The sequence below is a fragment of the Pongo abelii genome, chromosome 5, assembly GCF_028885655.2.
Source record: "Pongo abelii isolate AG06213 chromosome 5, NHGRI_mPonAbe1-v2.0_pri, whole genome shotgun sequence".
Taxonomy (NCBI): Eukaryota; Metazoa; Chordata; class Mammalia; order Primates; family Hominidae; genus Pongo; species Pongo abelii.
Window position 1 is genome coordinate 154,022,275 of NC_071990.2, and position 24,987 is coordinate 154,047,261.

General features: G+C 38.2%; 1 protein-coding gene across 5 annotated transcripts in view; it reads right to left on the minus strand.

The window, feature by feature from the left end:
- Nucleotides 1-24,987, minus strand: part of SYNE1 (spectrin repeat containing nuclear envelope protein 1) — a 512,392-nt gene that overhangs the window by 254,464 nt on the left and 232,941 nt on the right. For all 5 annotated transcript variants that reach the window (XM_054558331.2, XM_054558330.2, XM_054558328.2 and 2 more), the window contains 11 exons: nucleotides 24,322-24,529; nucleotides 23,313-23,425; nucleotides 21,474-21,679; nucleotides 20,215-20,370; nucleotides 15,950-16,241; nucleotides 14,954-15,126; nucleotides 11,715-12,024; nucleotides 10,319-10,483; nucleotides 5,626-5,982; nucleotides 1,406-1,542; nucleotides 1,011-1,188 (listed from right to left, as the gene is read on the minus strand). In XM_054558331.2, coding sequence (XP_054414306.2) covers nucleotides 1,011-1,188; nucleotides 1,406-1,542; nucleotides 5,626-5,982; nucleotides 10,319-10,483; nucleotides 11,715-12,024; nucleotides 14,954-15,126; nucleotides 15,950-16,241; nucleotides 20,215-20,370; nucleotides 21,474-21,679; nucleotides 23,313-23,425; nucleotides 24,322-24,529 — 2,295 coding nt within the window. The remainder of the gene's footprint in view (nucleotides 1-1,010; nucleotides 1,189-1,405; nucleotides 1,543-5,625; nucleotides 5,983-10,318; nucleotides 10,484-11,714; nucleotides 12,025-14,953; nucleotides 15,127-15,949; nucleotides 16,242-20,214; nucleotides 20,371-21,473; nucleotides 21,680-23,312; nucleotides 23,426-24,321; nucleotides 24,530-24,987) is intronic.

Here is a 24,987-nt window from a genome sequence, read left to right on the forward strand (position 1 = left end):
ACACTTCAAGCATGAGTGCTTACACACAGTGTTCTACATACCTGTGCCCTCTGAAAGAAACTCAGATTTCATAACCAATCACTCAGAACTGCTGCTATGTGAAATGAGCGGACATACAGGAACGAAAGGCAATTTCAATAACTGTGCCTAAAAAATGCTGCTATTGAATGAAGGTGGTATGTGAATTGGCACCATGAAGTTACAATTAGGTTAAAAAAAAAAAGACTAGAAAAATAAACCCAAATGAGCAAACATAAAATATAACCGAAGCTCTGGCTATCTTAACACACCAGCTCTGTGACTTCATTGACGCTTTTACCCTAATGTACACTGACAGTAATAAATTTACATACCTGAAGTCGTTGTTGTGAAAATTAAATAAGAAAATCCACTTAGAGTGCTCAGGAACAATGCTTGTCACATAGAAAAAACGTTTTATTATTTCCTGGATCACTATTAATATATAAAAATAGTGTGCATTTATATAAATGAACTGGTTCCTCTTCATATACAGATTCAATTGTTTTAAGTGGGGATTTATTTGAAATTTGAATTTCTTACACAAAACTTTTATATGTGATGCCCTTCTGAAAAGATCTAGAGAAGCGATCCCCAACCTTTTTGGCACCAGGGAGTGGTTTCAGGGAAGAGAATTTTTCCACAGATGGGGTGGGGCGGGGGGATGGTTTGGGGATGAAATTGTTCTACCTCAGATCATCAGGCATTAGTTAGATTCTTAGAAGGAGCACACAGCCTAGTTCCTCTGTGTGCACAGTTCACAATGGGGTTCAGGCTCCTATGAGAATCTAATGCTACCGCTGATCTGACAGGAGGCGGAGCTCAGGCAGTAATGCTCATTGGCCTGCTGCTCACCTCCTGCTGTGCGGCCTGGTTCCTAACAGGCCAGGGACCTGTACCAGTCCTTGGCCCAGGAGTTGGGGACCCTTGATTTAGAGGTAACTTTAGTTCACATCAGCACCGCTACTAGAATTAATTGATAACACCCTTACCTGTATTTTCTGAAGACTAGTTGAAACTTCACTTATATTTTGAGGTATATCAAAACACTTGGCGGTAGTGATTTTTGCATTAACCAACCACTGCTGGAAATCCCTGAAGGCCTTTCGAAATCTTTGCTGTAAAATCTGTTCTTTATTCTGGCAGCCCTTGGATGCTTGCAAACAAAGACTGAAAAGGTGATGCAAAAATTTAATGGCAGGAAAAAGCGATAAAGTTGATGAAAATCATGTTTGATAGAATCACCAGTTCTTAGAATGTGCACTTACCTCACTTGGTAATATATTTAATGCTGAACTAATATTATTTTGAAATTACACCTTAAAATAAACTTCTAGCTTCTAATTTGTATAAAACTATCTTGAACACCAATAAGGTTCATGCTCACCAATTATACTCTTTAATCAAGCCAGAAACTTTTCCACTGTAGGTACTCAGGTCTCTGGAAAATCGACAAAGTTCATTCAGCTGAGACTTGAGATCCTCTGTTCTAGGCTCTGCTTTTTGCAAAGCATCCAGTATCTCCTGTTCAGAAATAATGAGACAAAGAAGCGAGCACTTACATTGGGTGATCTCCATATCTTCACACTATACACGCATCAATCATATTATAAATTATTAGTGAAAGAAGAACCAACACGGTAGATTCAATGAAGAAATGAAGCCTATTTTCAGGATTCCTCTGACAAATAATAGCACCTGGCTCATTTGTCCCTTTTTTCTTGCCATGGATAGACACTCTAGCATCGAATATTGCAAAGTAGTTAAGTGATTAAGTGATGAAACGACTTAAAAATAAAACAAGAAAAAGAAAAGAGAAAATAGCCTACATTGTCTACAAATAGTAGACACTAGGCCATCAGGAGATATGTATATTGTTTAAAGGTGAAAAGAAATCATTTTAAAGAAAAGCAACACTTATTTTGGATTAAATATATACGTTAAGGGCCGGGCGTGGTGGCTCATGCCTGTAATTCCAGCACTTTGGAGGCCGAGGAGGGTGGATCACCTGACATCAGGAGTTCGAGACCAGCCTGACCAACATGGTGAACCCCGTCTCTACTGAAAATACAAAAATTAGCTAGATGTGGTGGTGGGCGCCTGTAATCCCAGCTACTTGGGAGGCTGAGGCAGGAGAATTCCTAGAACCCGGGAGGTGGAGGTTGCAGTGAGCCGAGATCGTGCCATTGCACTCCAGCCTGGGGGACAGAACAAAACTCCGTCTTAAAAAAAAAAAAAAAAAAATATATATATATATATATATATATATCTCCAAAATTGAGTCCTGTTTCAATTGATTTTATGTAGTATACACAGTTAACTTTTACATTAAAAATTTCTTATAATCCATGAGTCTGGTTTAAATAGTAATTCATTTATTTCATAGTTTCATTCATAAAGTCATCAAATATTTGCTAAATGTCTACTGTGTGCCAAGCATTTTGCTGGATTCTGGGACCCAAGTCCCCCCATGAATAAAGGTAAGATTCTTGTTCTTGAAGAGCTCACAATTTAATAGATGAGGGAGACACACGAATAGCTACATTACTGTGTACACCCAATCCAAAATAAAGCCTTAGGACTTGAAAAGTACACCTCTGAAATCGAGGCCATGGTCAACTGAGTTACACAAGGTGTTTTGCAATCAGAGTGTTCCTCTCATAGGATTGTCACAAGGAGCAAATGAAATCATGAATGTCAAATACTTAGCACAGTTCCTAGCACACTAAGTGTCTAATTCATAAAATCAGAAGGAGAATGACTCCCAAATATGTAAACACTGTGTGGATAACAATAGCACTGAAGCAAAAAAACAAAATAAATTGAAGAGGAGGGGCAAAAAGATGAGTAACTACTCAAATAGCTGTTGCTGTGACCATTATTGTCCGATATTTGTCAAGAGATGGCCCAGATTTGTAGAGAAACCACATCCCTCAACAAACCATCCCTGTGCTTCATTCCTCGTCCTGGTAAATGGCACCACTGTCCCCTGCTGATGTCAATCAGAAGATTAAGCATCGTCCGGGCCTCTCCCTTTGTTTCCTTTCTCACTCTATGCAAGAGATATCCAGGCTAGCTTATTCTGTGTTTTAGCTCCTTTCATCATTCCCCTCTTTGCCTCTGCACGTTGACTTTCACAGACCCACTTACATATTCATTATTTCTTTTGGGGGTGGCACTACATCCTCCTAATCTGATTCCTCCTCTCTAGCTTCCTCTCTTGTGTTTTCTGATTCCTCAATGATCCTGCATCTTGATGCTGTTCCTCTACCTCACCTTCCAGGTCACATTTTAATCATACCTCAAGACTCAGTTCAAATAACAACTCCTTTAAGTACCCCCTGCCCTCCTTCCCACCTCTTCGGGTTTCTCATCTGAGGATACACAGGACCTAGCAGATATTCATCACAAGGAGTATCCACATTGGCTTCATACTTGTGTATCTCCCCACCTAGGCTGTGATTATGAGAGCAGGAATGAGGTTCTCTTGGTTTGTCAATTCTTTATTTAACTTGGTGTCTGGGCTGCAGGAGTCTAAGACATTCTTATTTACAAAAATTCGTCAACAACTAAACAATTTCTCTCTGAAATTCCAAACACTAAACTAGGACCAACTATTTTACACCATATGGAACCTTTTACTTAAGACAGAACATTGTAAGAACTAAAGAAACTTAGCATTCAACAAAAACATAAAAATACTGGAGATTCAAGTCAGTTACTTATGAATGGGATGACATTAAAAGTGAAAAGTTTTTGACCAAAACCTTACATTTAAAACATTTCTATAACTTCATCCTAAATTAAAATATGTCAGTAGAGTCATTAGATAAATGTCAGCTTATATATTTCTGATTCTGTTAAGTTCTAGAATGCATTTTTTCACCTTATACAGCTTAAGAAATTTCCAATGTTAATATCCCAATGGATATTAAGATAAATGAGTTTTGCAAACATAGTAAATAGAATTCTTTTTGCAATATTATATAGTTTATAGATCATCTGTTTTTATGTTTTAAAGAATTTCTTGAGTATTGTCATCTAATTGCATAAAATAAATACTTTAATTCTTATTGTGATCATCAACAATGACAAGTCCTCCCTAAAAGCAAAACAATGCCCTAAGAACTCTAGCATGTCTACTATTTTGTTAATATTTTCTTACATATTCATTGTGGTAGAAATATCTCCACTTTTAGATAAAACGCCATTATCAGAAATAAAAGAAAATATGAATATTGAGAAGCAATGTAGCATTGTCATCGAAAGCACTGACCCTGGAGTCAAATCTGGAAGCAGACATACACAGAGGGCTGTCATATTTGAACTATTTAATACAACTGAAAACCCATATTTACTACTGCATTCTCATGTGTATTTTTATAGGCCTCAACTATTATTTTTACTAATAATATCAACATAAAAAATAACGATAACAGAATAGTAATGTAATCTAGGCACAACCAAATCTTTCCTTTTTAAAAATTTCACTCATATTACTGGAATAGAAAGAAAGGGAAAGAAAAGGAACCAAAACAGTGTAACTGATTTTTTCATATTATACCATGTAGAGCAATTATCAACTTCTTTGTCCCTGTGTGACAAAACTGATTTCTATGCTTTATTCTGGTACATAAATCTAAAGGACAGGAAATGCAACAGAATAACAAAAACAAACCCCCAAACCTAGAAACATTATAAATAAAGTAGCATAAAGAGGTAGAAAGCTTTATTTTATGGCAAGCTGCATTTGTTTCAAATACTCGATTTAAAACCAGACACTGCTGGAAATACTACATGACTTTCTTACTGGCAGGAGCTATTTTGAAATGATTGTAATATAAATAGGAGCAGAGAAGTTTACTAAACTTCCTTTTAAGGACATCTATGAATCACGGCATTATAAAACTGGAAATATTGAAAAGGCTTTCAAAGATACTGTTTAACAGTGAAAGAAACGAAGAAGAGGTTAAGCTTTTGCTCATTCTTCGGTCTCTCTCGTAGGCTTCCCTTTCTCACATTCTAAAGAAGCTGCCATTAGCTTCAAAAAAAAAAAGTCTCAGGAAGGTAACCAGGGAGTGTGACGTACAGTTCTTCTGTTAACAGGCTAATTCAAGAACAGCTGTCAAAACCACACAGAGGAGAGCTAATCGGGGCGATAACTATTCGCTGTGCTGTAGGAGATTACCAAGCGAGTCTTTGAAGGCTATAAATTCAATCATTTAGTTGTATGAAATAGTTAACTGGCAAGAAAACAGCTATGACTCTCTGTCTATTTATGCCCTTGCCCACAGGCCATTTTTCAGACTGAATGGCTGAATACAGTATTACAAACTCTTACACCATAGGAATGAAAGTAAAATGTCTCCACTAACAACAAATGTTTCCTACCACAAATAATAACCCAAATCTTTATTTTTACAAAAGTTTGATATATGAGAAAAGGAAACAAATCAGACTTTGCTTATTTAACGAGATAAATACTTCTTCCAAGTGTGCATGTTGCGTGTTTTTAGTTAGCAAGATTTTTTTTTTTTTTAAGGAATGATGACAGTCAAAACATTTTTTAAAGCATAATCACCAATAGAAAACAGGAAGCCAACTTACTTGTCCTTTGTGCCAGCATTCCACTATCTCCTCATCCGTGTTCTTGCCTTCCAGGAGGGTTAACTGCTGAGCCCAGGTTTTCAGAAGGGCACTGAACTCTTCCAAGGCCTGCTCCAGTTGAGCCACTTGGCCTGAGAATTCCTGCTCCGAAAGGGCCATCTGGCTGACCAGGTTCTCCAAACAGCTCTGCGTTTGGAATACACTGTCTTCCCACTGCTTCCAGTCAGCACGCAGGGCCTGCATCTCCGTGTGCATGAGCTCACACCCACTGGCAGTTGTGTTCTGTTTCACTTCGGGAGCCAGCGACTCCACTCTGCTGAGACGGCTTGCACCAATCTCTCTGGAATCTATCAGCTCCTGTAATGGAATATCACCATGGTAACGAAAGAGCCTGTGAGTCACTTGGACTGCAAGTTTTCAACTGTGTACACAGGGGGACCCTGTCCTGCTAGGAAGTTTTAACAAGTGTGCCACAAGGACCCAGAATCAATTCATCTGTCCACTCTTAAATTATAATAGCGGGAGTTGTCATCACGAGCACCTAAGGCTTACGGCAAAAAAAAATCCCGAGAATCCTCAATATCCTGAAACAGACTAAACAGAGACCCTGAAATCAGGCATTATTTGCACACGTGAAAATGTTTAGTGACTCAAGTGTTTGCCTGTGGTGGATTGCTCCTGTAAATGATTAAACCCATATTTCCCTCAAAGTGGATGCTCAAGTAAATAAAGATTGTGGCAGAACTGCGTTCTGCTCATGGTCTCTATCTTCAATTCATCTTCTTCAACAGGGTGGTGGCTTAAATCACACTTCCATTCTACTAGGAATCAAGCAGACTCATCACAGCAAAAGAATGAGCCCTACTCAGTTCCAAATACTTCAATACTAAGTAAACATTTTTTAGCATATAAAATGAATAATTCATTCATACACCGACTTACTCAAAAGTTTAAAGTAACCTCTAGACTGAGTACATTTATTAGTATTTTTTTTACCTTAAAAAAGTTACTAGAAATTTAACAGTTTAGCTATAGCCAAGTTAACAATTTAGCTTGGTCTTAAAGCACACAAATACTCTAAAGGACAACAAGATAAAATTAAATTGCATTGTTAAATTGATATAATTGCGGCATTTCTCTCTGAGAATAGATTCTCTTACTACAATTTTTCTTGGTGAAATAATCATCCGATGTTTATATATTTACATATCTATTGCTAAAGGCAGGATTTGGTTAATATTATTACAAAATTATGACTTTACTACCGGATTAAATAGAAATAAAAGATAATCAGGCACAAAAAAGTTCAAGAAGAAAATCAATGACCAATTAGCAAGTAAAGAAACATTGGAATGTTAAGTATGAAGCATGCTTAATAAATTATGTTAAGCACGAAGTATGTCTTAACTAGTCTGTATAATATAGTTTGCGTCTCATTAAATTTGAAATAAATATATGTTCATAATTATATACAATAGAGCCATATTTTAATATAGATTATTTAAAAGTATTTAGTATTCAGTTGTGCAGTAGTCTAAATTACAAAGACATGAAAATCCTTACACACAGCATGATATGCATATTCAACCTTCTCAGCAGCAGGATTCTAAAAACCATCACTGTTTATTAGTGTGTATAGTAGTTATTTGATGAAGAAAAAAAAGTAACCTTTTAACCAGTGCTATGTCTAACTAATAGACCTTAATATTTGTAATTATTTTGCCTTTGTGAGCAATTTCAAATTTGAAGTTTCCCAAAATACTCTCTTATGCTTTATCCCAATTTTCCTTAGCATGAAAATGGAACACTTCAATATTTGCAATCAGAAATCTAGTCATTCAGAATTTGAATAAGGACATCATCATTGTCAAGAGTTTTGAAATGGCTTTTGCATATATTTTCTTATCTTGTATTTACATTTTTAAACATATGATATACACATACACACATACGTACATTCACGCCCTCATACCCATATACATTTTGCTTTAGAGTTGCCTTTTCTCAGTGATTATTCCTGTGGATGTGATAGGTATGGTGTTGAAGGACAGAGGAGGTGCTTTATGTATTTCCTCCAAGGTTTTTAAAACCACCCACACACTAACCTACATTCAGGCTGGACCTGAACTTCTGAGAGGCAGTTTCTGATAGTCTTCACTTTCTCCATCCCAATTTCTTTCTGCCAGTTCCTTCTCCTATATTCCTTGTCTTTATGGAAGCACTTTATAAAGGTTTTCCCAATAAAAAAGAGTGTTTGTCAACCCAGGAAGCAGCCTTTGTGAAAGAATTATCTTACTTTCTCTTATTTATTAACTTTTTGAAACATTAGTATATGTCTGCTATCTCCTCTTCCTCATCTGCCATTTACTCCTAAATTCATGTGACCTGGTTTCTCACCTTCCCTTGCTGCGCAAATGTTTCTCAGACTGGTTGCCCAACAGCCTCACTGTCAAACCTAGTTGGGATTCTTCAGCATTCCTCCTAATGGCAGCCTCCTGCTGTACCTGTGATGGTGATCACCTTCTCTACTTAGAGCCTCAGTGGCATCACACCCTGCTACTCTTCCTCTTCTTGTTTCTCCCCTCCTTTTTCTCTATACCTTTCAAATCATTTTCTCCTATGGCTCATTAAATATTGGTAGTACCCAGCTTTTGGTCCTGTGCCCATTGCTCTATTTGCTCTATACATAGGTCTTGGTTTTATCCGTTTTAGTGGCTTTAACAACAAATTAGACACTAATCACTTTCAACTCCATGTCTTCAATCCATCTTCTTAACCTGAAATTCAGGCTTGAATATGCAACTGCCCCCAAGACATTACTACTATCTGGCAGTTCAAATTGGATCTGATCATCAATGAACAACTCATGTCTTCGCCTCTATCACCAGGCTCCTCTGCATGCAATAATTTTCCTCAGTTGGTAATAGTCCTGTGGATTCTAGGCAAAGACTTGACCATCATCCTTGACTCTTCCCACCTTGTCATGCTATAGCCAATTAATCATTCATTTACCGAATCCACTGGATTTTCTTATTGGGTATGTTCTATGTGCCAGGCATGATGCTACAGGTTTTATGTGTGTGATCTAATTTGGTTGTCAAAACAACTTTATCAGACAGGTACTATTTTCATGTATGCATTTTTTAACCAATTGAGAGGTGGAGGCTTGAGGACATCAGGTAACTTGCTGACAGACACAGCCAGAAAGCCAATAGAAGAAAGATGCAGCATTGAGTTTCTATGATTCCAGAGCCTGAACTCTAATAGTACAGTAAGCTCTCATTACATTTTTTGTATTATTTTATAAAGACCAGTTTGTGGATCACTGTTCCTCACTAGACTGCAAGTTCCTTAGGGAATGCACGATCCTGGCTGAGTAAATGGATAGATGGGTAGATGGATAGATGGAAGGATGGATGAATAAATTATAATAGTACTAAGAAATGTATCAAAGAAAAATTTTAAAGAATCACACAGAAAAAAAAGGACTTAAAAAGTGGTTTTTATGTTATTAGCTCAGTTAAAACATACATAGTCATAAGATCTAAATAACATAATACTTTTAAAGCACTTAAAAGTAGATCTTCAGGGACCAGGCACCGTGGCTTATGCCTGTAATTCCAGCACTTTGGGAGGCCAAGGCAGGCGGATCACCTGCGGTCAGGAGTTTGAGACCAGCCTGGCCAACATGGCGAAACCTCGTCTCTACTAAAACAAAATACAAAAGTTTGCCAGACGTGGTGGCGGGCACCTGTAATCACAGCTACTCAGGAGGCTGAGGCAGGAGAATTGCTTGAACCTAGGAGGCAGAGGTTGCAGTGAGCCGAGATCGCACCACTGCACTCCAGCCTGGGCGACAGAGCAAGACTCTGTTTCAAAAAACAACAACAACGAAAACAAACAAGTAGATCTGCAAAATGTAGTTACAATTGCAACCATAAGCTATAATTTTTATGACTTTTATGTTCTGATCTTGGAATCAAAACACAATCTGAGTTTTAAATTCCTGACCACAATTACACCATTTATTCCCAACATTTTCTCCTCTAAAACTAAACCACTGAGAATTTCATTGCTGCTTTATTTTAATGTTAAAATCCATTATTTTCCATGGGGGAAAATGATTACAATTTAATATTTAAGCAACTAGAAATTTACTAAAAGATACTAGAGTCTGCAACTCCCCAGAAAGGTAAATTTCTGTTTTAGAAATTGTCCTTGTGCGGAGTAAACGAGATGATAATTTCAAGGTCCTTTGAAGTACTCCCTTCTATTATGTTGTTGGATGTCGCCTAGGAAAGCAGAACGAAACATCCAGAATGACATTTTCAGGTTATTGTTAGAATATATTTAACTAAGTTACTATATAAACTTTTCTTCCATGGTGCTAAACACTAGTATCTGGTTTTGTCAGCCCACCAAGTTAGCCATTTCCTAGCCTGTCATATAACGGCAATAAGCACATTTGCATACAGAAATGTAAAGACAATGTTACATTGTGTTCACAAGTGTAAAGTCTTTTGAATTCTTCTCATGACTCTTGTTTATGTTTAGAATCAGTGAGGCATCAAATAGAAAACAGGAAGGAAACATTTTAAATAACAGAATCTTATCCACACAATCTTTATCAAAAGTATGTTGTACTCAAGAAGGAATGAAGCAATGTAGATAGAGCATCTGTTCATTTCCTGACCTTAATTTTTGATAACTTTTTCTGGGTGGCTGATGAATCTCCAGACATATCTGACCACCGGTGAAGTTCTTCCTTTGCTGAATGGAGCCAATCTGTGAACTCATGGACTGCATCTAAATACATTAGATGATCTTTCACAATCTCTTCCACTTTCCTCATTTTTTCCTAGTAAACAAAGGAAAGATTACCTTAACAGTGGTCCTTTTGAGAACATGAACTCAGATAAGACAACAGGCCTGATAGAGGTCTCTGAATACACCTCAGAAAATTTCATTCTTGTTCTTGAATTTTCTCTGAGTTTAATATCTTAAAAAGAAAGTATCACATTTAACTAAATGTCAAGGCTTTGGAAAAGCAACTATTTTCCTCTAAGTTTACTATTTTCTACCTTAGTATGGAAATCATGCTGAATTCATGTTGGCTAACATCCCTCACTAACAATCCTCTGAATAATTATTATCATAACCATTACTATTAAAGCAATTATTTGTTAGCTTGGTGTACAGCATTCTGTTCAGCACTTTAAATGCATTTGCTCATTCAATCTTCATAACAGTCCTGTGAGGAAGATACTATTATTATTATCATTTTATAGGAAAAGACACTCAAGCTTAGAGAGGTTAGGTAATGTGTAATTGTGGCCAGTCACACATTCAAAAGTGTCAAAGCCAGAATTCAAACTTATGTCTTTTTGACTTGAGTCATAGCTCTTAATCATTAACGAGATGAAAATGAAGATAAACAAGCATATCTATTAATAATCGTAGTGTCAAGAAGACAAGAGTTAGTTCCCAACAAGGCAAACCAAGGAAAAGAAAAAGCAGCAAACAACAACACTTCTCTCCCTTAATTTCTATAATATTTACAAATATGCCAAAGAATAATCACGAAGGAAATGAAAGATTCATATAGAGAATTGGGAATATATTTTTGATATTATATAAAGGAGTTTATACTTTGGAAAATAGAAAAGTTTTTACTAAGATGAGAGATGAACACCATATTTCGTACACAATTGAATCTTGACGGTAAATAGACTTGCATTTAATATAACAAATATAAGTGTAGCAAAAGAAAAACAACTTTAACAGTGACATTTGATGTGCAAAGTAGATATATTAACTAATAAAGTGGAGAAAGAAAAAAATAAGCAATAAAGAATAATCCCAAGATTGTAGAAAGAGAAAAATGAACAGGCATTCATAGTAAGAAATGATCTTTACGTCATACCCATTTACTGAATGTATAAATAGTTTTAGAGCAGACAATTCTCCAACAATTTAATCCACAGTTTCTTCTTTACCTGACCCTGGCAACAGTCATTATATTATTAATATAAATCAATATATTATATTAATGTATTATAAAGCATCTACTTTCAATATAAAGCACTAACCTTGGCAACAGTCATTATATCATTAAACTGTGTTTTCAGCTCCCCTTGAGCTGTGTCCTTGAAAGACTCATCCTCTGTCTTTTCGTAGAGCTCCCTGGACTTTGCAATTAGACGGTGAAGGGCTCTTGTGTGATCTTCTGCCTCAGACAGGATGGACTGGAGGTGGTCAAGCAGGGCGAACTTCTCTTTCAGACCTGGCTGCGGTTGTAAGGGATGTTCTACTTTTTGATCCACTGATTCCATCCACTGCTCCAACTGGTTCTTCCTCTCTAGATGGTCATTCCATTGGCTAATCACAGACTCTAAAGTGCTAGAATTAATATCACATATTAACAAAAATGAATTATCTTGACATCTCTACTGAAAACCAATTGCAAGGTCATGACATCCATGCCAATTGTCTTATTGAATGCTACTGGAAGTGATGAAAATGTTGCTTTTGAGTGCAGGGAGAAACACCACTTCTCTGATCCATAAGATCCTTACCACAGGTCCTTGGAACAAAGTCAATCTACATTAAAACATGAAGTAAGAAGTCGTGGTCATACATGCATCTGGAATTTGTCTTCCCAATGCTAACTATCCTAAATGAACAAGACACATTTATATGTTATGTTGTTAAAAATCAGCATGGGAACATCAATGAAATTTTATTTCACATAGATCAGTTCTTAATTTTCTTGGAATTATTAATGGTTTATCTTATTAAAATCAGATGGTGATTATTTGTTGACTGGAATTCAAAATTCAAGGTATCCTTCCTGAGTAAATGATATATCATTAGGTTGATTTTCATTTAGGGACACACACACACACACACACACACACATACACACAATATACAGTGCTTTTGTGTCAAATGTGTGAATGAATGCTCAAGTATTTATAAGAAAAATAGTCACAAATATAATAGTTTTCTACATAGTCAAACAAAACGCTCTCCAGACTGGCATTTAGGAAAAATCCCTCCATTATTAAGCCTTACAAACTATTCTAAACTCATCTGCAGTGATTTCCCCAGCCCCCCTTGCATACAAGCCTATAAGTCCGAAATTAAAATCCTGTGGTAAATGAACTTCCAGCATTTGCTCAAACTGTTGCTTTTGCATCTTTGCATCCATTGATCCATTGGAACCTCATCATGCAGGCTTTAAAGTCCTACCTGTTCCTCAAATAATTTTCTAAAAAGCACCCCGCCCCCCCGCCTTTTTTTTTTTTTTTTGACAGGGTCTTACTCTGTCACCAAGCCTGTAGTGCTGTGGTGCAATCATATAGCTCATTGCAATCTCCGTCTCCTCCGATCAGGTGATCCTCCCACCTCAGCCTCCCGAGTAGCTGGGACTGCAAGTGTGTGCCACTACGCCTGGCTAATTTTTGTATTTTGTTTCTCTTTCTTTGAATTTTGACTGTGACTTCAGATAATTTTTGCATATTTTGTAGAGGCATAGTTTCGCCCTGTTGCCCAGACTAGTTTCAAACTCCTAGGCTTAAGCAATCTGCCTACCTTGGCCTCCCAAAGTGCTGGGATTACAGGCATGAGCCAAGACTCTGCATTCTTCTACAACTCCACAATGCATTTTGAAAATGTTTAGTAACATAGTCTGAGTCAGAGTATTCCAAAATACATCCTGTGCTGGTGTCTGAGCTTTTAGAGGGCAAAAACCTTTCTGTTTTATTTCATTATTTTAATGCAATAATTTGAACATTGCTATCACTCAATATGTCACTGTCAAATTTAATTTCTTGCCGAAATAGTGGAGTCAAGGACCAGAGTCTGCTTCCTGCATGTAACATCTTATTCTAACATCTGAAAAATATCTACCCATATTCCTATGAACTTTTAGGAAACTGGCCTAAGCCAAGCCTCTGGAAGCTTAGTTCATGCTCCGGCAGTCTATGATATAGAGTAAGACAATGACAGCATCTGATTTTTTTTCTTTGCTGACCATTGTGAGCTATTACTAAGATGCAAAGTCCTGCTGACTTTGAGAGTCACTGCCTATGCTCCATATTAAATGAAAAAACAACAATAACAACAACAAAAAAACCCTCCAAATTGTTAGTTGTAACCAGGGATTTTTGTTCACATTGCTGTGGATAACTGTAGTGTTATTTTTGTTTTGCTTTGTAATGAACTTGAATTTTCTTTAAATATTTTTTAAATTTTATTGTAAGTTCAAAGGTACGTGTGCAGAGCTGCTGTATAGGTAAACTCGTGTCATGGGGGTTTACTGCTCAGATTATTTCATTGCCCATGTACCAAGCCTAGTACATGACAGTTATTTTTGCTGCTCCTCTCCCTCCTGCCACCTTCCACCCTCAAGGAGGCACCAGTGTCTGTATTTCCCTTCTTTGTATGAACTTTAATCTTCTATTCATCTATTTTGTTATGATCACATTGGGCACTCAGTGTGTCAATGATCTAACAGAATATATAACCATCAGAATATGGCTCTTTTTTACTGTAATTCAGACTGATGGTCATTTGTCCAACAAATGAGCCAGATTATTTATGGATACTCTGAGAAGAGGGAGGTAGGGAGAAATCTCTCACTTATAATTACAACAACAACAAAAACTACCTGGCATAACAATCAAGGGCTTCCCTACTTCCTCATCAACATCTGGTACAGGTGACTTTCAACAGAGGCTCTACGGCTGGGCTCTATTCTGGATGGGCTGACTGTTGGTTGTGTGAGAATGTTCCACACTTTGTAGGATATGAGCTCTCTGTGCCTCAGTCACTAAATGCCAGGGATATTCCCTCGTCACTGTGACAATCAAAACCAGCCTACACATTTCCTATAATGCAAATGGGGGTAGTATGACTTCTAGTTGAGGAATAGATGTACGACTAAGCTCAACAGCTGCCAATAGCTTAATTTTCCATATGCTCCTTAAGCTAAAATGTATTCAAGTTATTAAAGAACCATATATTCTTGCTTGGATGGCTTGAAAGGAGATGTTTCGCTGAGCCCATGTCACGTAAGATTCCAGGAGAGATAACAGGTAGATTTAAATATTTAAAAAATGCAAGCAAGAACATAGAAACAAAGCAATAACAAGCAAAAACCAGTCATCACCCTATGGAAAACACAACTTAGACAAAGACAGGCATGCCTACAACAAGCTACAGTAACATGCTTGGGAATTCCACCCCAGGAGACCTCAGTACTGCTCCATCATTTTACTAAGTCACTGCATTGGACTTCGTCAAACACTACAAATAGATTCTGTACCTTTGAGCGTGGACGGAGGAGCTCATGATGTCAGCCCACACTTCTTTAAGGGTCTCTAACTGAGTCTGAATCACCCTCTGACCTTCTTTGTTGCTACTTCTCAAGGCCTGTTCCCCCTTGCCGATGGCCATATTCAACTTAACTTCCCCTTCACCTTTCATCAGGAGAATATCCTGGGAAGGAAGAAAGAATACTCATCAGTAGGCAGGTAAAAACCTTCTTCTATTTTAAAAAATGGTAGTTTTCCATAAGAATTGAGGTAGGAATACTTTACTTATCTTAAGATGAAAACAACAAACTCTGGGCCCTATTGCGATATAATATTGACTTAAAATTAGGTATCTGGGAGTCTAGGAGTCAAAGATTAATTCCAATATAAATTCTTAGAAAACTTGGACCACTAGCTTAGAAAGTATAATTTTATTGACTTCAGTTTCAAAGAGTGAAAATACGTTCTTTTGAAAATGAAGACATATCTGTCTAAAACCCAGCAGTCCCCTACATTAATTGGCTGGCTAATTTCTCTCTTTCAAGGTCACCTTCATTGGCTATAGTCTGGGTTGGTGATCTCCTCTGAGCTTTCAATATATCCTTGATGGCTTTAATCATGGCCCCTACATATGCACTGTATTAAAAGTAACAATTTACAGATTGGTGTCTTCCCCTAGACTGTGAACTCGTAGAAAATGGGGCCTAACTTTTATCTCTATATTCCCAGCAACTTGCAGAGTGCTTGGAGCAGAGTAGATATTCAGTAATGCTTGCTGAATATTTACTAAATCAAATTTAAAATTATTTAAAGCTATTAAAACAATAAGCTTTCCTTACAAAGGGGAAAAATGATGCCTCTGTATCCTTTTTGCCCAATTTCTCCATTTTGCCCACACAATCCTCATTTAGAGGCTTACAGAACAATTAGGACACAACACAAGCACTTGTGAATCTAATCAAATTAGCATTCAGCAGTTGTCAGTGTCTGGCTGGTGTCGCATGTACCTGTATTTGTGACAGCCGTTTCTCCAGGGTGTCTTTGCTCCCAAGAGTGCTCTCTGCACAGGCCAGTCTGTCCTGAATGGCCTTCACCCAGGACCACATGCTCTGCAGTGCTTCCTCCAGGGCTTCGTGCTCCTGAAGGGCCACCTGGCAGCTCCGGAGTTTCTCTTTGGTCATTCTAAGTAGGTTCTGGTGGCTTGTGAGGAGCTGGGAACACAGGCGGCCCTCCTGCCCAGCACCGTGGCCTTCTTCACTCAGAAGCTGCCCTCTCTGGGAAAGCTTATCAAGAGACTCTCTGAAAAAAAGGAAAAAAAAAAAAAAAGAAAGAAAAGAAAATTAATTCTGACATTCTGGAGTGCAGGGGAGCGACAAATGACTGTTGATATTGGAGCAGTAACCAGACACAGGCTCATAGCTGACATGCCTTTTAAATAAAGACGCTGGGAACTGACCTGGCTCTTTCATTCTCTTACGATCTTTCTTAATGTTGTCAGTACCTATCGGGGGATACCATTCAGTCTGTGCTGTGCCTGCATCCAAATAGCAGTGGTGGAGCCTACTGTATTACTTACCGTTATTTCCAGAAATTTAATTCAGAAAATGGGCCCAGCTGCCTCTCCAGGCTTCTCTGTAGCATCTCTGCATTCCTATTTAACGGTCAGATGATGAAAAGCTCCCTGAAATTCTCAAAACCCCTGCTGTCTTGTATCTACACGGAGAATCCTCCTTTATGAAAACCCTTCTGCTCAGCACTGTTGCATTCCTAGTTGCCTGTTGAAAGCTCAGCGCAGGCATCACATCCCCAGGAGCATCCACACCAACTCAGGGTGGGTGGGGAGTATGGGACCTCTTTGTGCCCTCTGCTCCTTGTCTTGCTCTATCGCCATGTATACCAACTATCTCAATCCAAAAGCCTTTCACTTTCTAAAAGCTAGGGCCATTGTATTCATCTTATGTTCCCAAGACCCAACACAATATTGTGCAGACACTAAGTGGAAAAAAAAAATGTTCTTTCGAAAAGCTGTTGTAGGAGCACTTACGAGTTTTCTTGTTATATCTTGGGTATTGAGCTCATCTTAGTTTGGAGCCATGTTAATTAGATCAAGGGGAAAACGTAAGCACTATGTGGCTTGTTTGGTTTTATTCCCATTTTATAGAGTTCTGAATTCTTATCTGCACATTTACCAGGAAAAAGCCCAGGATATCAGAGGGTAGCATGGGATGTCTTAACATAAACTGTTGTGACTACTAGAAAAAGAACACAAAGCAAATCTCTCGTGGAAACTGAATGTTTCAAATATTTTTGGAGTGGCTATTATGCAAATATATCCTATGGGCCACCCTGAGATCTGCTAAGAGTTATACAACAAGACACCTACTCTATAACAAACTTGCACATCCTGCACATGTACCCTGGAACTTATAAAATATAATAAAATAAAAACTCCTACTCTAAAACACATTTATTATACTTGTTATCTGTTTGGTGAGACAAGAAGGTGGCTTAAGCAATGATGTGAGTTAAATAATAATTCAAGAAAAGAGATTTCCCTTCTTACTATGAGATAAATTGCTTAATGCATGATAAAAAGTCAATGAGTCTTAAGCTGAGGTACTTTTATACAGGGCATTTCCTTAAAATATTTCAAGTAGTGAAATATTACAGTGAAAAGAAATCTAGAAGACTGGGAGGAGCAAGCAGCAAGCCAGTGAGAGAAGTCAGGTGACCCAGTGGAGAACCTGAGTGAGCAGAACAGTGTGTTAGGATTGTCTGCAGAAGTGGCCAGGCTGGAGGGAAAGAATTCAGAAACAAGCACACCTAAGATCTCTTAGCATCTGGTCCTGGAATATCAGAGAGTGAAACTGCAAGAAGGATTGCGTGCTTATCAATGCGAAAAAGTTGCAATTATTAGAAAAACAATGAGGAACACAAAAGACCTTGAATTTGGTGTTGAAGTATATTTGGGCCACTTTCTCTAATGCAGTTTTGGTGTAATGATGGCAGGAGAAGCAGATACAGAGGAAGGTAATCAGCAGCCTGTAGAGAAGAAATAAAAGCTGAGACTATGGAAAGCCATTTAAAACATCTGGAAGAAGGGAAGTAGGTCTGGGTGTGTTGTATTGTATCTAGACACGAGTCAACATTTAAAAAGCAAAATTCAAGTGCAATGTAGTTTTCAGAAAGTTATATGGTTGCAATGATGTTATTATTCTGTTAATTCAGCAAACATTTTCTATTTTCTGGCACTATACTAGATAATGAATAGAAATGATATAGATCTTAAGTCACTGATCTTGAGAAACTCATAGCTGGAAATTGGGGTTCATAGAGTAAATGAAGAGCTTACACTATAGTAAGGGCTCATAGAGATGTTCCAATGTATTTCAGGGACAATTTATAGCAGTCATCAAACTAGCATACCAACAAGTAGTCATCAGCATGGGTTCTTTTGTGCATTTGTTTGTATGTTTGTTTTTCAAGACAAGGAATACTGGGCATGTTTGACTAAAAAGAGGACTCAGTGGAAACAGAGAATGACTATGATCTGAATTCTGGAATTTCTTTTTCATTTTTATTTTACTTTAAGTTCTGGGATACATGTGCAGAACGTGCAGGTTTGTTACATAGGTATACAAGTGCCATGGTGGTTTGCTGCACCCATCAACCTGTCATCTACATTAGGTATTTCTCTTAATGCTATCCTTCCCCTAACCCTCCATCCCCTGACAGGTCCCGTTGTGTGATGTTCCCCTCCCTGTGTCCATGTGTTCTCATTGTTTAACTCCCACTTATGAGTGAGAACATGCGGTGTTTGGTTTTCTGTTCCTGTGTTAGTTTGCTGAGAATGATGGTTTCCAGCTTCATCCATGTCCCTGCAAAGGGCATGAAACTCATCCTTTTTGTGGCTGCATAGTATCCCATAGTGTATTTGTGCCATATTTTCTTTATCCAGTCTATCATTGATGGGCATTTGGGTTGGTTCCAAGTCTTTGCTATTGTGAACAGTGCTGCAGTAAACATACATGTGCATGTGTCTTTATAGTAGAATGATTTCTAATATGATTGTTTCTGACTTATTTGATAAAGTAGAGTGGGTGCTATCCTCTTCTGCTTCTTATGTAGATGCACTGGCTCTTTAAGAGGACAGGTAATGAGCCCAAGGAGCCAAATCCAAGCTGCACTTCCCTGTGGAAAGTGTCCTATCTTCCAAAGGAGAGCAAGCAACCGAAAATGCCGGGGGTAGAGCACAAGTTTGGGAGAAAAGCCCTCAATGTGGTAAGGTCAAAAGCACAGATCAGGGAACTTTGCCTGGGAAAGGAGCCAGAAATGTTCTTTCAGTGGGAAGCAATGAAGAGATAAATATGTAGTTTGGAACAGGGACCACAAAGAAAGTCAGACTTGACCATATCTTTTACTTTATTAAGACTACAAGGATGGGTGGCTGGGAAATGGAACTGGAAGCTGAAATGTGTGAATAACATATGGAAATTGACATATACAGTACTCTTTTTTTTTTTCTTTTTCCTTTTTTTTTTTTTTTTTTGAGATGGAATCTCACTCTGTCACCCAGGCTGGAGTACAGTGGCATGATCTTGGCTCACTGCAACCTTTGCCTCCCAGATTCAAGCAATTCTCCTGCCTCAACCTCCCGGGTAGCTGGAATTACAGGTGCCCTCCACCACACCCAGCTAATTTTTGTATTTTTAGTAGAGACAAGGTTTCACCATGTTGGCCAGGCTGGTCTCGAACTTCTGACCTCAGGTGATCCTCCCGCCTCGGCCTCCCAAAGTGCTGGGATTATAGGTCTGAGCCACCGCACCTGGTTAGCACTCTTTTTTTTTTTTTTTTTTTTTTTAATCTTTACAGTCACTGTGAATTTGTGGTTTTCTTTCCTTCACATCAGCTTCACATTATGTTAATTGATCCTCAAAATAACCTCAGAGAGGGAAGTACAGTATTATTAACACAATGTTTAAAGGCTAAAATCAAGAGCAACAGGAGATGAGTGACCTGCCCAATTTCTTGAACAAACAGGAGGTGGATCTGGAATGCAGATGAGCTTCTTACTTCCATCCTGCACTCTTACCAGAATACTGCACTGCTGCAAAGAGTGCAGCATAGTCCTCTGTATTCCAGTCGTTCAAGGACAGCACAAACCACTCTCCACAAACCAACTAACCAACCGATCAAAACCAAACCAAACAACCAACCAACCAGTCTAAAACACGGTAAGAGGTAAAGGACCTGTTCCATTTCTGGACCATACCTTGCAGCCAGCAGTTCTTCCAAAAACATTTCAACTTTATGAACTTCATTTTTCTTCTCAGGAATGTGCTGTTTACTCTCTCCCAAGTTTTCTGTATTGAACCTTTCTTCCATTTCATGGATCCATAAGTTCAGTTTTCTGTGCTGATCTTCAAAGCTAAGGAAAAGAAAATGCCTTAGAGAAATTCTTAAATGCTTGTTATGACAAATTAGTTTTAATAGTTGAGGTCACAATGTCTTTTAAATGGCAATTAAGACCGCATGAATGTTCAAGTTACAAAAACAAAACAAAACTTAACAACTAACCCACCTAAATTATCACTTATTTTAATAACAAAGTGACAATCATGACGATTTCTTTTGAGATCCAAGCAGGAAAAGAATCATGTCACCTAGCTGAACTGATTTCACAGCTGGTAATTGCCAACAAGATCACATTCCCATGTCAATGAGCACTTAATTTTGTGTCTTACTACGAAGACCCCTGAATTGGGGCCAATGGATATGAATTGATTTCATAGCTGGTAATTGCCAACAAGATTACATTCCCATGTCAATGAGCACTTAATTTTGTGTCTTACTACAAAGACCCTTGAGTTGGGGCCAGTGAATAAGTAGGGCAGTGGAAGACCTGGGAAGAGAAGGGAAAGTGGCTTCTGTGTCTTTGTTTCTTAAGGGATTTTCAAACATAGCTCAAGAGCTCCAAGTTTTGGAAACAATGTAAGCGCTCCAAGAAAGCTGGACAAGAGTCTGGCAAATTATTCTGCCATCAGAAAGATAATTTGATTCTACTGACATCTTTTCTCACCCTAGTCATAAGTGGCTTTTTCTCCCCTTCTAATCGTATATTCACCGTATATTACTTATTGGAATCTAGATCCACAGAATTCAATCGTTGTTTTCTGCTATGACTGTATCCCAAATGAAGTGGATACAAGGAAAAACCTTGTATAATCTAAAAATTGAGGTGTCCAAGCTTTATATATTGGTGAACCAAATAAAAATTATATGTATTTATATAATTTTCAGTTACTAGTAAATATAATTTGTTTTCTCTATATTAGAAAAAGCCAAGTGATAACTTCAGAGTCCGAAAAATTGATTATTGCCCTAGTATCAACCTGTATTTATGATCAAAGCTTATTATTATTTAAACTCACAGTGTCAAACGTTATTTGTTTATTCACATGACTCTTTTCTCTAAGCCTTTAAAAACACACTTGGTGTATGGTGAAATCTATGTTTGTTAAAATAACCTACCTTCCAAGTTCTGAAGCACAGTCTTGAAGAGCCTGCTTATCTTTAAGGCATTGTTTCAGAAATGCTTGAAACTCTTCGTTGGCCTTTGTGATTTGTTCCTGAATGCTACTGACAATTTGTTTAGACAAATGTGCATACAAAGTTTGTCCTTCTTGAGTCACCGCATCAAGTTTGCTCTGCCCATCACTGACTGAGTCCAAAATGTTCTGTTTCAGGAAATAAAGGTAATAGGTGCATGGGACTATGCATTACAATTGTGAGCTGAAATAGTAAAGCAGGAGAAGAAAAACAGAGTCCAAAGGAAAAAGGCTTAACAAGGCCAGAGTAAAAATGAGGCATACAATTGGACACAACCAAGGCTCCTCATTGAGAATGGTGTCAGCCAGCCACTGGAACCACTGAAGACAAAGTGTAAACAAGGTCGAGCTGGAACCGAGGACGTTCTCACCAAGGTCTTGTTCTCAGTCTCTCCCCATTCTCACTGTCCCAACATGGTCCAGATTCCACCATCTCTCAGGGTTCATGTGAGATCCTCTACCTGGTTAGCTGCCTCCAGCCCCTCCCCTGATCCACCCTGTATGCAAAATCCTCAGACCTTTTCTTTTCCTGGTCTGCATCTCTTTCTTGGAAAATCTATGCTTGGGCAGGGCTTTGACAAAGCAAAAGAATTCCAGAGTCCAGGGCTAGCCCTTCCTCTCTCCAAAGCTCTAGAGTGGCATCTCAACTGTTACTCAGGCATTTCCTTGTGGAGTTTGCTACACCTCAAGCTTAAAAGGAGACAATTCTACATCTGAATTCTCCACACCTCCTGCAAAACCAGCATCCTTTACTATAACAACCTTTCTATCGTTAACTTCTAATCTAATGAATTATCAACATCATTTTTATCCCCCATTAGGCCACAAAATCCTCATGGTTCTCATTAGCTTTTAAAAATGATTTATTTTGGCCGGGCATGGTGGCTCATGCCTGTAACTAGCATTTTGAGAGGCCGAGGCGGGTGGGTCACCTGAGTTCAGGAGTTTGAGACCAGCCTGGACTACATGGTGAAACCTCGTCTCTACTAAAAATACAAAAATTAGCTGGGCGTGGTGGCACACACCTGTAATCCCAGCTACTTGGGAGGCTGAGACAGGAGAATCACTGGAACCCAGGAGGTGGAGGTTGCAGTAAGCTGAAATCGCGCTACTGCATTCCAGCCTGGGTGACAGAGCAAGACTCCATCTCAAAAAAAAAAAAAAAAAGATTTCTTTTAATAATATTTAACATAGTGCTTTACTCAGATTAGCTGCTTGACAAGCTTGGCCAAAACCTAACTTGAGCCTATTCTTCTGTAAATCATTTCTTAACTCTACTTCACATGGCCTTCTCCTTCCTGAGCTCATACATTTTCAGTCAGTAAAACCTATAAAACCTGTAATATCTATTATTTTAGTTTGAATATATCCTATTTCTAACTATAGACCATAAGTTACTAAAAAACACAAACCATGTCTTCTTCTTTTTCAAACTCCTCCACAATAGTCATATAATACAGATACAATTATTATACTCTTATTGTTATAAAAATTAAAACTAGGTTTGGTTTAGAATGAATTCCAAAGAATTGTCAATAGGCTAAAAAGAGAGAGGAAAGGGATCTGGAAATTCTGTAGCTCCGACTTATTTCTCAACATACTTATCAAGTTATCTATTTCCTTCTGACTCAATCAGCCTAATTCTGTTAGGAACCAGGAAAAGATTGGCTCAGATAAGATTTGGGAATGAGATAACTTAGGTCTGTCTGCAGGCACTTGAGTACATTTTGGAGAAGAAGAAAAAGGATGTCAGCTTCTGTACCTGAAGATCATGGAGCTTTGCTTCTAGAACTTTGCTGTCACCAGTGCGATCTGATGATTCTTTTGCTGCTGCCTTTGCTCCCAAAAACCATTCTTGGAATTCCTGCATAGACTCTTTTGAAAGAAAAAATAAATAAATAAATAAATAAAAATAAAAAATCAGGAGCAAATCCAAAACATTGAATGGGCTCCCAGGATTACCACAATGAATTATTTCTGGCCTTTAGCTCATCTCCTCTTGCCTTACAAAATATTCAAGAAAGAAAATACTCATATATAAAGTAATACAGTGTGATCTACAGCCATGCATGTTCATGGTAGAACTGAGAAGTTACCTCAGAGGAAAGACTAAAAAGAAAGGTATGTTCCTGGAATGTCTAATATCCTGTTGTGTTTTTTCTTTGGGTCAAGAAAGATAATTAATTGTCTGAATATGTAAAAGTGCAAGGAGAGAAATGCTCCAGGGACATTAAAGCCATTTTGATGGCACAGGGAGGAACCACCTCCTCTTTTGGGGAGTCATGATGGATCCACGTCAGGTACAGCTGTGTGGAAAGCAGAGGCAGGGCCACAGGATGGCCAATTTCCTGGACCCTGTGGCTGGCCCTGTTTCATGGCTTCTACCAACATCTAAGTTTATTGTGTCACTTCATCACAGCATAAAAACTTTCAGCAGTTGTTTGGACAGTGGCTGCTGCCCACTTGAGCAGTGGAAGTAATTTTCCACACACATGAGCTATATATAGAAAATGCAGACGAAATTCAGAATCATCAAGATGGTGAACTCTTGCTTTCCTGGGAAAACGAGGAAAAAGAAAGAAAAAATTCCGCATAGGGTGAGAGCCTCCAGCACAGCACTTCTATTGCTCAAATCGCAAAGCACAAATGAATTTGAAATGACACCCTTCTGGAAAGTTTCCTCAAACTTTTGCTGGCAGTTTCCAGGCAGCATTTGGTTTGGATTCTTTCTCGGAAACAAACTACTCACGCTAAGGCCCCCCAGAACTCACCACTGAAGTGTTTTTCCAGAGATTCCTGCAGGCTGGCCTGGGTTTTGGAGCACAACTGGCTCATGGCTTCATGTTTCTTTATCAGACCAGTCATTGCACGGCCCAGGCTCTCCAACTCAGCTGAGTGATACTTGCGGCACAAGCTGTTGAGATTTTCTTGGGTGGAGCTGATGTTGCTTTGTTGACTTTGAAGTTCTTTTTGTATATCCTACAGAATAAAAGTATATTATGAAGGATATTCATAACTTGAGAGAAATACTCCATTTACTTCACTATGGTACTTTTTTACAATCTGAAATTGATATTGTTGAATCCACTCCATGGTGTATACATTTTGGTGCAAGTTTTTGAGTACTTGTACTAGATCTGTACTGATTCTTTCAGAATTTTGCCCAGTTCTCCTTGGGAACAAATAGCTGTTGGGAAGTAGTTAGGAGGTGAGGTATAATCTAGCATTTCAAGCAAACTGAATAGGTCCTTATAGATTCCAGTCCATGATCTTGGGTTTAGTCAGTTGATTAGAGACCAACACAGTTCACATGCTTCAATGAGACACTTGAACTTTGTTTCAGAGTCACGTGCTCACCAAAGGCACCAGTAGTTAATTTAAAAAAAAAAAAAAGAAAAAAAGACCTCAGTTTCTAGTACAGTAAGGAAATATGCTAA